This window comes from Strix aluco, chromosome W (genome assembly GCF_031877795.1).
Source record: "Strix aluco isolate bStrAlu1 chromosome W, bStrAlu1.hap1, whole genome shotgun sequence".
In the NCBI taxonomy this organism is placed as follows: Eukaryota; Metazoa; Chordata; class Aves; order Strigiformes; family Strigidae; genus Strix; species Strix aluco.
In genome coordinates this window covers 24,642,594-24,657,310 of record NC_133970.1, presented here as the reverse complement: position 1 = coordinate 24,657,310, position 14,717 = coordinate 24,642,594, and the positions used below count along the sequence as shown (strand labels likewise).

General features: G+C 42.1%; 1 protein-coding gene across 1 annotated transcript in view; it reads right to left on the bottom strand.

Moving 5' to 3' along the window:
• LOC141917571 (zinc finger protein 366-like) overlaps window positions 1–12,113 on the bottom strand; it is a 40,709-nt gene extending 28,596 nt beyond the window's left edge. The window contains exon 1 of the mRNA XM_074810883.1: window positions 12,075–12,113. Within this exon, the coding sequence (XP_074666984.1) occupies window positions 12,075–12,077 (3 nt within the window). The 5' untranslated portion in view covers window positions 12,078–12,113. The remainder of the gene's footprint in view (window positions 1–12,074) is intronic.
• Between the last annotated feature and the right edge of the window lie 2,604 nt (window positions 12,114–14,717).

The window sequence follows — 14,717 nt, the reverse complement described above, 5'->3', positions numbered from 1 at the left end:
CTATGTCTGTCCTTAATCACACTGCAGTTGCCAACTCTTTTAAGAGAACATGCTAACAGTAATTGCAACTCCTTGATGAAATATATAGGCTTACTAGTCACTAGTGAAAGATGTAGCTTAGACAAAATGTAGTTATTAATAAGGATGAAATACTGTAAGAATGTGTAACCAACTTTCTTTGTTTAGCAATGTTAAGGATTAAGAACCCAAGTTAAGGATTAAGAACCTTATTAGAAACTCCCTTGGTTTCCCCCCCCGAGTACTGGCCAGGCCCTGGGTGGAACCCAACAGGAGGATGAAACCAGATGTTTCCTCTCAAAGAAAAGTGTCAGCTATTTTGGCTTGCTGATTTGGATATATGAGGCTGGACCTGCTTGCTGCGACTTTGGATGCCTCACCTATGGATGGACGCATCGCGTAGGACTTCCCACTTGCAGGGAAAGGTACTCCAAATCCTTGCTGCAACCAGGGTTCCCCAGCAATTGTGGATCTGGATATTAGTATCCCATTGTGTAGCAATGATTAAGTGCATTTGTCTTGTTTAATTATATATAGTAATAAGTGTACTATTCTGTATTTTCCTTACTACTTATTTTGTAGTACTTAGTCATATCCTTTAATTATTAACAGTGAAATCAGCCTACTCTTTTCAGCTAGTAACTATAACTGCTGTATTGCTTTTAGCTTTTTATGGAATTATTATATGTATACCATGTTTTCTGAAGTTTGTGCAAACCTTAATTGATAAAGCTTTGAAACAAGTCTTGCAGGTGCAGCTGCAAAACAAAGAAGGGGGAGATGTGGGAGAAGAGCAAGTCGACATCAGCCTGTCAGCCCTGTGCAGCCCCTGGGCTAGCAGTGAAGTCTTGATAAAAAGCAGGCCTTGGGAGTGAGATAAGAAACTGCTTGGGAGACAGCTGGGCACTGTTTGGGAGACAGCTATACTTAGAGTAAGATAAGAAGCTACTGAGCTGTGCCGACCTGGTCGAGAAAACAACGGGAAGATACAACACCAAACTGTGGAAAATCCCCAGAACATTTGGGGGGGGGGGAATCTGAACTGTAGAAAGTATCGCTGCGTGAACAGCGTGTGAACAAGAGGGTGATTGGTCAGCACGGTGCGTGTTTTAAGTAGTCTTTATAGTGATAGGATAAAAATGGATAACTGCTTAACTGCTGATTTGCTAGCTAAGTAGTAATAGCATTAACAAAAAAGCATAAATACGTACTGCTGTAACAATAAAGTGTCTCTCTCGGTCTCTCGTTCTCCCTATCCCGACTTTTTGTTTCTCTCGTCTTTTCTCGCGTCTTTATCTGGGAGAGTTCATGCCTTTCAGTATGCCACACCCATGCACAAATACAGGCTGGGCAATGAGTGGATTGAGAGCAGCCCTGCAGAAAAGCACTTGGGGGTATTAGTGGATGGAAAACTGAGTATGAGCCAGCAATGTGCACTCACAGCCCAGAAGGCCAACCATATCCTGGGCTGCATCAAGAGAAGCATGGCCAGCAGGTCGAGGGTGGGGCTTCTCCACCTCTACTCCACTCTTGTGAGACTCCACCTGGAGTACCGTGTCCACCTCTGTGGTCCCCAACATAAGAAGGACATGGATCTGCTTGAGCAGGTCCAGAGGAGGCCACGAAGATGGTCAGGGGGCTGGAGCACCTCCCTTATGAGGACAGGCTGAGAGAGTTGGAGTTGTTCAGACTAGAGAAGAGAAGGTTCCGGGGAGACCTTAAAGCGGCCTTTCAGTACCTGAAGGGGGCCTACAGGAAAGATGGGGAGGGACTCTATCAGGGAGTGTAGGGATAGGATGAGGGGTAATGGTTTTAAACTGAAAGAGGGTAGATTTAGATTAGATATAAGGAAGAAGTTCTTTACTGTGAGGGTGGTGAGGCGCTGGCACAGGTTGCCCATAGAAGTTGTGGCTGCCCCCTCCCTGAAAGCGTTCAAGGCCAGGTTGGACAGGGCTTTGAGCAACCTGGTCTAGTGGAAGGTGTCCCTGCCCATGGCAGGGGGTTGGAACTAGATGATCTTTAATGTCCCTTCCAACCTAAACCATTCTATGATATGATTCTATGTAGACATTGTGTCAAATGAAGTCTATGATTTAATCATCAGCTTAATTGTCTTCTGAGATAAGACTTCTTGTCCCATACCTTTTATGAGACAGATATGTCTGCTGAAATGGAGACCGCTATCATGATAAAGGTAATTCTCTTCCCCTTTTGGATTACAATCATTAATAGAATTGGAATTGGAAACAAGTAAACAATTGTTCATGTAAATGATCTGGAATGATTGTAAATGAGAAGTGGACCAGGTCAGGGGTTTTTTCCTACATTAGTATGATTGATAGTACTGAGGAGCTCAGTGTCTTTTCACTTCTCCCTGGGAAATTACCTTCATCTGCTGATATCAGGCTTCAGGATAAAACTTCTTCCTTCCAACAACAAATGCTTTTTCCTCAGCAAATGCTTGATAAAGTAAAACTGATAACCTTAGTAACTCTTCCTAGGGCATAATTCAGAGCTCACTAAAGCTTATGGAAAGACTTCCAATGAACTCTGAAACTAATCCTTCACCAATTTCCTTGTCATTTGTTATGGGTTCTGTGGTCCAATGAGATATGGTCCCATCTATGCTATGACCAAAATTTGATACTTTTGACAAATTTGTTGTATAAATACAAAAAAAAAAACTTATATCCTGCGACAATATGTTAACAGACTGTAACCTTTGCAGACAAACTTAATGGAAATCATACAATTATAAACCTAAGAAGCTTAATTGATTAAAAAATCTGAAATGTTTAAACAGCTTAACATGACACAGTAGACAGATGCAACAAGCAATGAAATTTCAAAGGTATCTCATATATTAAATAAGCCTTATTTTTTTCTCTTGCTTCATGTTTGAGGTTCAACCGTTTTAGATATTCCATCTGCTTTAAGGGCATCCTATGCAGTGTAGCTGCATTCATATTGTCTAGGAGATGATACCAATATGAGGAAATGGGTCTTCTCTCAAAAAGCTGTGCAAGAGAAATACCTTCCCTGCACTGTCTTTGTTATTCCTAAATGTTAACATTTTAATTTACATAATTTTTGTTTTATTTTAGCTGGGAAATACAGGTGTTTAGGAAACATACCCACTTGCCTGCACTACTTATAGAGTGGCTTTTGGAATCATCTTGGATAGATGTGTCACTTCTTTTTCTACTCTATTTTCAGGAAACAAGACACTATAAGCACTTTTACAGGAGTATAGTTACTTTGGTATTTCTTGTAATAGAGAAAATGCTTAAAATAATATCAAAATGAATGCACATTCATTTTTCCATAACTTACAGATAATTTTTGTTTTGATAGTTATTGAAAATGTTAAGCTAGATTCTAAGATGTCCTCCACTGAAAATCTGGAGCAGTCCCATCACCTACGTTGCCAAAGCTGGGGCACTGTTGCTGGCATCAGATGTGCTTATAGAGTGGGTTATTGCATAATTGGCTTTTCAATGGTGGTATTTATTAGACTGTTTTTAAAAATTGCCTAGTGCTGTAGTGAGGTAGCTGTAGATATTTTTCTTCTCTCCAGTACGAGTGCTCTTTTCTCAGTTTAGCATAATGGTTTGCTATCCCTCTCATTGCTTTTCTGTGTGCTCTGTCTTTAGTTTAGCAAAACCTTTGCTATCATTCTCATTACTTTTTTGTTGCCTAACAAGACAGTTGGATGTTTGTTCTTAAAGTACCCTGAAACCCATGTGTACTGTAAGTCATTTCACTTATGCCCCACTTTCCATCTCCCCACCACTCCCTGAAGAGCTGATGCTATCCTGCTTCAATTTCTCCCAGATTCAAAAATTCATTTGCCACTGCAAAGCTGAAACATTTTTGCTGATAACTGTTGAACTGCATAGTCTTAATTGGCTACATTTTTTTAAATGTACAAGCAGGCTAAGCAGTGCGTGGCACTCAGCTGCTTTTGAGGGTGCTCCCGTGTTCATGTCAAGAAGAAATTGTCTTAGGTACCCCAGACTAGTTTCATCTGTTTTGAAAAGAAAACAAAAAAGCAGAATTGAGTGCTGAGAGCTTTTGTCCAGGAAGTGAGTATAGGTCTGAGTTTAGGCTGAGGATGTTCTAGGCCTAGAAAAGTACCTTAACAAATTGCACTCACCCACACTGGACCCTGAGTCCCTTCTGGAGCTTTAGCACTGCAGAGAAAGGGTTATCAGGAAAAATGAACTGAAAGAAGCCTGATACCCTAACCAAATCATAAGTGCAATCACACAGGAGGGCAAAGTATCTTTAACTTGTGATCATTCAATAAACCTGCAGAAGTGACACCTGGAGGGGGCCCAGACCTGTCTCTAGAGAGGATGGAGTCTGCAGCCCCTAACTACCATGCCTGACTTCTCTCTGCTCCCTGCCCCTTGGCACTTAAATTTTTGGCTGCATAATGGCCCAGCTCCGGCCAAAGGAGAGCAGAGTTACCCTCACAGCCCAGGGTTCCAGTTAGGGCACTTCCTTAAGAAGCTAGAGATAGTGGTACAAATCCCTCAGGAGGGAGGAGGGAAATGAATCGGTCTCCCACTTCATGGCTGTTATATTTTACACTGAATTTGATGCTGTTAGTGTATATTCTGCTTCATACACAGGACTGGGTCCCCATTTGGACATAGGTATACTGAGTTTCCAGACCCTGCTCAGGCTTTAGGTCTGACAAGATCAGATTGGCCAGGATGGTGACATCAGGAGCACATACAGTAGCAGAACTTTAAATGTACAAAGCCTAACTTGTGCCAGCAGACCAAGTGGAAATGCAATTTGATCCTGCCCTCACTACTTATTAGAATCAATGATGGGTTGGCAAACTCAGTTAATTACTCAATTAAACAATGGCAGTAATTAATCCTGAGTAACTGTCCTAATTATTTCCCTAGCATCATCCACATTGTACTGTAATTATTATGGAAAATCTGGGGTGTAGATGAGAACAAGATTTAGGATTTGGCTGTTATGAGGTGATGCCAATAAAACAAATTTCTTCCTTTTCTTAAGTGGATAAAGAGCTCTCATATCAGAGGCTGGAACCGTAGATCTGCCCCTGCCTTTATAAAGTATGTGGAGTCACTTTAATCACTGTTGATAGAAGTCTTATCACTCCATCTCCATTTCCTGTCTACTTCCATATCTGCCACGGCAAATTAAAATAGTGCATTTTTGCCAATGAAATAATTTTTCCTCTGGAATATTAAAAAATTGCACTAACACAGTTTTAGGATTTTTTTTTTTCTCACCATTCAGCTATTATAACAGACAGGGTGAACTGGAGAACAAATAAATAATATAAGAAGGGATCTGGTGGTAAACTAGTAATATTGAATTCCTTGAAAGAACACTTGGACAGAATCTTTCCACCTACAAAGCACTATAGAGTGAAGTGGAGAGAGAGGGGTTTTAGGCTGTGCAGTAGTATTATTTTAAAACAAATAACAGAGCTATGCAGAACACCTAGAATTAGAATGATCAAAAAAAGCATGCCCTTCCATGACCCTCATGCTGTCCTGCTTGGGGTGTTCCTTTCACTGACATTCATGACCTTTAAAAAGGAAATAGATTAGCTTTCCTTCCTACTGTAGTCCCAGTGTCTTTATCACCTCTATGGAGGCCATAGAGATGGTCTGGTCTCTGCCCACCTCTTTGTTATCTTAAAGGGTAGCTGAGGGGTGCCTTCAGCCTTGGTTTTTCAAGCCAGCCTACTGACATGTTCCCACACCATTAGCAGTTAATGTATGGGAAAACAATTGCACCTTCTGAGTGTTGCAGGTGTAAAGCAACAGGTAAGTACCAGGTAAAATGTGTGCATGTGCTTGGAGAAGGGTGCAGGAAAAGAGGCTTATATGGGAGAGTTTTCATATAAAGTCTCCAAAACAGATTATTTTTTTAATGAATATCTAGTTTTACTTAAACATGGGGAGTATTGTTAGTCTTCATCAGGACCAATATTTTGCTTTTTGTGTTTATTTTGCTTTCAATTCTTTGTTTCACACAGTTCAAAACTCATAGCGAAACTGAAGGTTGCTGAAGTGGTAGGTATCATGTGTGATACAAGGAAATGATCACCTGCTTTGCGACTTATTTACTTATAGCAACTTATAATGATTTCTGAATATTGCTTAATAATCCTGCCTGCCCTGACTGTTCTGTGGAAGCTTACCAAGGACTACTGTGTTCATCAAAACAAAGCAGTTTTCTGTGGAAACTTACCAAGAATTACTATGTTCGGCAAAAATAAGAGACATGTCCTTGGAAAGCAGATGGGTTCTAACAAGTTTAGTCTTTGTAGTGGATAGATAGCCATATATGGGCGGTAGAAACTGATATACTGGTGCTTTTAGATAAGATAGAGGTGGTAAACCAGCGGGAACCACTCTTGTTCAAGAAATTGGCTAAGAGAATCTGCGCATGCTCCGAGGAAAAGTACAAGGTGAGAAAGACTGTGAGCCTTCCTCCCAAAGACCCCCGAAGACGCCCCCCAGGAGGCAATGCACAGGCGCAAAGATAACATAAACTGCTGGCACCAGCCTTTTGAACTAACCCAGCCTTACTCATGCATATGTATGTTTGTGTTATGTAATCCAATGAATATGTATATCCACACTCGATAAGTTTTTGGTAAAATGTGCTGGGGGTGTGCAAGCTTTGTGGAGAAATCCCCTTGCACCCCAGCGTTGGAGTAAACATACCTGCTTTATAACTCTCTCTGAGTTGTAGAGTCTGTTTCTGCGAATCATGTGTTCCAGTAAGACATGCTATATCCTATAAGAACTGAAAGAAGAGGATTTCATCCGGAAATTGACAGAAATAGGAAAAATGTATCTGCTACTAAACACTTCTCTTGCTGTCCAGTTCCTTAAAATTAATTACCAGATTGTTACTGATTGTTACTGATTTGTTATTAATTTGAGTTGATGATTTTTGGTGATTTTGATAAGGAATGATTAGGACTAATCAATTAAATGGAATCTCACAAAAATATCAGTTTTTATAAAAGATAGTGGTGTAATGTTTTAAGTAGTCATAGAGATGTTGTATTCATTTTAAAGTAACCATACAATCAGTTACGCTGCTAGACGAGGTACCATTGTTTGACTGTCTGGTGAGGATAATTTATTGCCCTCTAGACCAGGTGTTTTGAGAGTTGTATTGTGAAAGGGCCTCGAGGCATGTTAAAATTGCAATGTGAGCCAAAGTCCTTGAGTCAAGGACATTGGGAGGGGGGGGTGTCTTTCTTTTGAGTCAGTAGTCCGTGGTGGTCACAAAAGCAGCCCCCCAACTCATTTCAGGACTCGGCTGTGCGTGACCGGAAAGAGGTGGGAATAAGAAAATGAGTTACAGGAATTAGCATGTTTATGTATGAGAACTTGATTAATATGTATTACTGTATCTGTCCTGGTTTAGCCAGGATAGGGTTAAGTTTCCCCAGCAGTGGGGGGGAAGCTCTAGCCGGGTTATTCATATATCATGCTGACGTCACATCCTGGCACGAGAGCGGGAAGAATCGGTGATCGCGTGGGTTGGCGCAGCCGGTTCTCTCTCTGCTGTATCAGTATATACTTTGCTCTGTTCATTGTTATCACTGTTATTCTTATTGTTTGCTGTGTTGCTGTTGCTCTGTTGTATTAAACCTTTCCTTATCTCAGCCCCGGGGCTTTGTATTTCACTCCCTTTGTGGGGGAGGGGCAGCAGCTGGGTGGTCTCAGACCCCGGCAGGGGCTAAACCATCACAGTATCCTTTATAATCAGCATGCTACACGAGTTAGGTGTGTGTTGTTGGTGAGATGACTCCTCTGTGCACCCGGCCGTTAATAAAGGAGTGTCTGCTTATCTACATCAAATTGGTGTTAAGTTCTTTTATCCCGTTTTGGTGACAAGATGATGCTTTCCTAGTCATTTCAGATGAATACATTTGGTTTCAGCTGAAGTTTGAGCTTCTTACTGAAAAAGCTGCTTGGCTGAAAAGACTAATTAATCCCTATTAACCTCTATTAGTCATTTGCAATTAAGGTGTCTCAGTAGTGACTTAGTCATTTCCCTCTGAACAGAAGTTCAATAGGAAACACACCAAAAAAATTAGAGATGTCAGTGCTATTCCTAGGACACTACTGTGTTTATCCTGTTGATACCCAAATAAGAATAGAAAAAAATAAGAATCATGGGCAATGAGACAGAGTTAAAAATGGTTCTTAAGGCAAATTACTGGGGCATTGGGAGAAAACTACTTTTGATAGATCTGCACCATGATTAGGGAGCTCTGCTTTCCAGACCGCCACAGCATAAAATATGTCTTAAAGCATTCAAACCATGCTGAACTAAAATATGTGTTTATTGTTCAGAAAAAAAGATCACCTTGACATACATCTTGCAGTTGCATTCAAATGAGGGTTCATTTTTAAAAATAAATTTATTTTATTTTGTTTAAAGAGAAATGTGCTTAGTTCTTCAGTTCCAGCATAAAATGGTATTTTTTGACTGATCATATGAAGTGCCTGCAAGGAAGTAATTTAAGGTAACTTCCTTTCTGGCTTTGTCCTTCACCTGTGATGCCAAACTTGAATCTTCTCATTGACTGAATAGCAAGAAGCAAATGCTTTCCCTCTCTGATCCCCAAAATGCACCCTCTATATAGCACTTAATTATTCTGTTAACTTCTAAAAAGTTTTAAAAATAAGCATTAGTTTGTTGCAACAACTTAAGGAAATCTGAAATGTAAAACAAATTTTATATTGCTTCTGTGATTTTGATCACTTGGAAAACAAACTTCTATGTAAATCCACTAACAGGGAGAAATTCTTGAGATTGATTATTTTAAACTGAAACAGATTTAAAAGTGCTAGTTTTACAGAATTCAATAACTAGCATACAGAGTGGGAATGGCAGATCAGACTTAGCCAAATGTCAGCACAGCAGATACTGGAATAGAGACTAGAGCTACAAACAAATAAGAAATTACTTTTTGCGCGCCTGCGCGCCGTGCCCCCCCCCCCCGAGAAGAAACTGAACATAGTTTGAAATCTGAAATTCTGACCATTTCTGAAACCACTCTAGTACTAATCCTTCACCATTAGTGATGCCAAAGGCTTGTTCTAGATACTAACTCAGTTTAGATTTTCATTGCAAGAAAAAGGAAACCAAAAAAACATCAAACCACTGTGACTCTACCCCATGTCTAAAAATGGCCAACCAGCAATATAAAATGAAGCTTTGTAACAAACACCTTACATATTAATATAACTTTTTCTCTCAATCCCCTCTCCCCCCAGTGAATAACTAACTAACTAAATCATTCAATTGAGAACTTTTTTCCTGGAAAAATGCCAAGTGCCACATACAAAAATTTAGAAGATTTGATAGAAATTATTGCTGTGTTTTGGGAGGAATGGCAGGTGAGACTGTGCTATGGGCAGGGGTACAATACCCAAGGATAAACTGTCATGTGAATTCTGTTCTGACTTACTGGCCTAACCACGTTCAGTGCCTTCCACTGGGTGCTTGTTCATAGATTTTTTTTTTTGCAACTAGTAGTGAACAAGCTAGTGAAAATCTTTGCTGCAGTCATTAGAGGGAATCCTGAGTCCTGACCATTTTCCTACAGAATTCAGTGACATCTGTTCAATCACATTTCCTTACCTGCGGCTTAGGGTGGGGTGTCCCTTTTTGTGGGATAGAAAAAAAGAAATTAATGTATTTGGGGTTAAAAGACTTTAATTAGTATTTTGATTTCTCTGTCAGAGAGAAGAGGAGATATGGAGGAGTCGGTCAGCACCATTTCTCTGATGCATGTGACTGCTTCCATAGTATCTTGACAAAATGCTACTTACAGACATATAAAATGGTTCTGGAAACCTTAGTGACTTCATATTGTGAGTGCAGTATTATGCTGAAAAACTGTTTGATATAACATTCATGCTGGTGTGATTCCTTGCTGTGGTGCTGCAGAAAAATTATTTTCCTGCACTGTTATAAAAGAATGGGTTTAGTTTCTGGTAAACCTATGAGCACCCTGTTGTCAACTTGCTCTTCCAGGAGGTTCTCTACAGTTTTCTGTAATTCCTATCACAGGACAATAGTTTTGGACTAATACAGGATGTGCTTCATGACTTCAGAAACCTGAACTAGAGAACCAACCCAGCGTGGGCTGGTGCCTACCAGATGGTTCAAACAAATTCTGTTGTTGCTTAGAAGCCGACTGAATCAATAAATAGAAGTCAGTCTAAATCAATAATACATTAATGTTTAGTATCTTCAAAAACAAAATCTGTACCTAAATGCTGCAACTGGCTCTTACCTACATGGTAAACGGAACTTCTGAAGTAATCAGATCAAAACTTCCAGGTGACTGCAATCAGACTAACACTGCAATTTGAGCAAAATACCACAAGTACAGAGCTTAAATATTTTTGAATGTTTAGGAGACTCCTCTACTTCTCACTTGAAGTAAAAAGTGTTTTTCCAGATGTTTGACACATAACTGTCAAAATAGCTGTCCAAATCATCTACTTAATTTGAATCAGTATTTAGTCATGTAAAACATAAACCCAGGTATCCCAAGCAAAATATGTGGCAAGTGGTTTTCATGGCAACATCTGGAATTTTCTTGCTATTAGCAGAGAATTCTTTGTGGGTTAAGTATCACCAAGTGAACCTGATAATTGGTACCAAACTAGACTGAGCTGCAACATTAAGCTATGGAGTTCAAGAAACAAGTTATTTCTACCTCCTTTGGCAGAACCCAGGTGCTTCTCTTAAAGTGAAGGGAATTTACAACTTACCCAGAAATCAAGCTGAATTTGAGGTAGATCACTCCTTCCTATGGAAAAACTTGCAGAACAGCACCAAATAGATGGAGAAGAAAATCCATTCTACTAGTTGGTTCAGCAAGGGGTGGGAGCAGAGGACTGTCCCAGGGCAGAAGCACAGCCCAGGTGCTCTGGTGGGAGTGGGAGTGGGAGTGGGAGCAGGAGTGGGAGAGGGGCATTTTGAGCTGCCTGCCAGCTCTCTGCAATGCCTGCCTGCCATTTGGAGCTGCTCTGTCCAGGCTCCAGGCATCCTGTAGAGGACCTTGCACTTCAGAGCGCCATGCATTGAAGAAATACTGGGTCAAAAGATGACCAAGGTCTCCTTCTGCAGAGAAATGATCACATGTCCTAATTCTTCCCCCCACCTCTACGTTCTGCTTTTATAAAAGCAGAGGGGTGGGAGGCTGATTTTTCTCTTCCAGTATTTGAAATATACTCTTATATTCAGTCACTCATTTTATGCACCACTTCTGATTGTTCTGATACGTTTATGCTCAACATGAAAAATAATGTAAATAATAAATAGGCAGACAACATTTGAGTCCATCCTATTACTGATGCTGGTCATCAACCTTGGTGTTGTTACATACTATGCAACATGAACTTCTTTTTCTTTTTTTTTTTTCAAGTGAGAACCTGGAACTGTCTTAACATGTCTTAAACGTCAATATACCTAGACTCTATACACGGATGAGTAGAGATAAACACATGTAATCATGGACACAATACCGTTTGAAGGAAAAAACCACACTAGTAATTTTTCTCCCACTACAGCACAGGTTGGTTGGTGCAGACTTCAGTAGTGGCAGATGATATATGAAATATATCAATTCGCATATGACACAGCTTCTCTCTTTATTTGAGCAATGGCCCAGTGAAGTTTGCTGAAACATTCACGATAAAGTTAGTGAGGCCCGTAACAAGATTCTGTTAGAAGCCCTATATGCAAAATTCACAGCAGATTATGTTAGGAATATTATCAGTCTCACTGGAAAACATTTTCTTGTCTGCATTGGTTAAACCACATGCTATGAGCACCAGTATCTAAAAGCAGTCTATAGATATCTATAGCATAAATGTACTGCTTGTCAATGCATATGGTTATTATCTTTTTATCAGTTAAATGTGTATCTGATAAATGCCTTTTCTTAATTAAAAAACATATATATTGCACTTCTAAATTGTTAATCATAAAAGCATTTTTACTTAACTTACCATTTATTGAAGCTGGAACAAGTCTTGCCTTAAGCTCTTTACCTGCTCTCATGTTCGTAATCAATCTTTCTCTCTCTCTCTCCCCTCCCCCCTGTGCAGAGATTGCAGTAAACTTAGAAAACTAGAAGGGACACTGTTTCAAATGACTTAAGAAAGAGAACAGGAACGATCATTTTGTTCTCTTTTTTCAGATGATTACGGTACCTTCAGAAAGAAGGAAGGAAGGGAGGGGAGAGGAAGTCAACAAATCTTTGCTTGCCTGCAAAAAATAAGGAAACAGCAGATAGCAATCTCATTTTCTCTCAAACAAAATGTTTGGAAAAATAAGTATAACCAAACCAAAAGGAATTCCTCGAGTATTATATATGCATTATTAGTTTCATAAAACCTATTTGTTATGTGCAACTACATTAATGCAATTGAATTTTCCATGTACTGACTGGACATCCATATCTTATGCAGAACAGTTAGTCATGAGCTTGTACAGATAGTGGACAAGGAGCATATACATGTATACACATATCTTGTTTCCACAGTGATATAGGTAAAAAAAAACCCCTTAAAATCCCTCTTGGGGGGGGGGGGGGGGGCGGCACTACAGGGGTGGCTTCTGTGAGAAGCTGCTAGAAGCTTCCCCTATGTCCGACAGCGCCAATACCAGCCAGCTCCAAGACAGACCCACCACTGGCCAAGGCTGAGCCCATCAGTGACAGTGGTAGTGCCTCTGGGATAACATATTTAAGAAGGGGAAGGGAAAAACTGCGCAACACCAGTAGCAGCTGGGAGAGAGGAATGAGAATATGTGAAAGAAACAACCCTGCAGACACCAAGGTCAGGGAAGAAGGAGGGGGAGGAGGTGCTCCAGGCGCCAGAGCAGATTCCCCTGCAGCCTGTGGTGAAGACCATGGTGAGGCAGGCTGTCGCCCTGCAGCCCATGGAGGTCCACAGTGGAGTAGATATTCACCCGTGGAGTAGATAGTAGCCTGTGGAGGACCCCACACCAGAGCAGGTGGATGTGCTCTGAAGGAAGCTGTGACCCTGTGGAGAGCCTGTGCTGAAGCAGGCTCCTGTCAGGACCTGTGGCCCGCTGGAGAGAGAGGAGACCACACTGGAGCAGGTTTGCTGGCAGGACTTGTGACCCCGTGGGGGACCCACACTGGAGCAGTCTGTTCCTGAAGGACTGCACCCCGTGGAAAGAACCCAAGCTGGAGCAGTTCATGAAGAACTGCAGCCCATGGGAAGGACCCACATTGGAGAAGTTCATGGAGGACTGTCATGGAGGCAGGGCCCCTCTAATCCTGCTCACCATCACTCACTTGATCTAAGAGTGACTCCTGCAGGAATGACTTCCTGGTCCCCTCAAGAGGGTCAAGCATAATGTTGGCCATTCTATTCTGTCTGGGGGATTTCCGACTGGACACTGGAGCTGCATCTCTCTTGGAAGACTCCCCTTTCATGGTGGTCTTCCCTTTCAGTTGCTGTACTCATGCAGCTAGGGCTGGAGTGGGCTGTCCATGCCTCCTCCTCATGTTTTCCCCATGGTCGTGGAGGAAGAACCACAGGGTGCCTCGTGGTGTGTATCTTCCACTGCCCTTCTCTTGGGTGGGGAAGCGCCTGCTTCTAATAGCTGAGACATCGGCCCGTGCAGGTGGAATGTAGGACATGTCCTCTTCCATTTTCTGGAGCCTCTGAGACAGTTCCTCTACAGCTGAAACCAAAGCATGTTGGGAGGAAGGGAGATTTCCCTCATATTGCCGGAGCTGGATAATCACTTCGTCCACTGTCTGAGTCTGGGTGTCTCGCCACCAGGACGCTACTGCTAATGCTTTGGAATGTGCCTCTGGTCCACTTTGCAGGAACTTCTGCCACATCGACTGTGTGTAAGGGGCCTGATCTGGATCCATTGGTGACCGCTCATCATTCAGATCACCATAGACCATGTCAAACACAGCCATTTCCCTGAGGTTCTGAATGCCTTTCTCCATGTCGGTCCACTTGCCTAACCGACATAGAGCATCATCCTTGTAGGGGTACCTCTCCCTCACAGCGAGCAGGAGTCGCCTCCAAAGGCTGAGGGTTTGAGCCTGTTTCCCTATTGCCTTGTCAATACCAGCCTGCTTGGCTAAAGATCCCAGCTGCTTGGCCTCTCTCCCCTCCAATTCCAAACCAGCAGCTCCACTATCCCAGCATCGGAGCAGCCAGGTGCAAATTTGCTCGCCTGGAAGGCGGCTGAAATCCTTCCGCATATCTCGCAACTCACTCAGGGATAGAGATCGGATGGTTACCTCCGGCTCTTCCTCCTGCTCTCGTGATGGGCCCAGTTCATCATCACCCTGTACACTGCGAGGGGGTTTTTTGGTATATTTGGTTTTCCGTATCGGGGCGACTGATATTGGTACTGCTTGTCCCTCTGGCCCAGCTGCTGTGCTGGTGGAGGCAACTGGTACTGGCACTGCCTGTCCCTCTGGCCCAGCTGCTGTGCTGGTGGAGGCAACTGGTGCTGGCACTGCTTGTCCCTCTGGCCCAGCTGCTGGGCTGGTGGAGGCCACTGGTACTGGCACTGTCTGTCCCCCTGGCCCAGCTGCTGTACCAGTAAGTTCACTCTCAGATCCTGCAGCCCTTTCTCCCCCTTGAGGGCAGTGA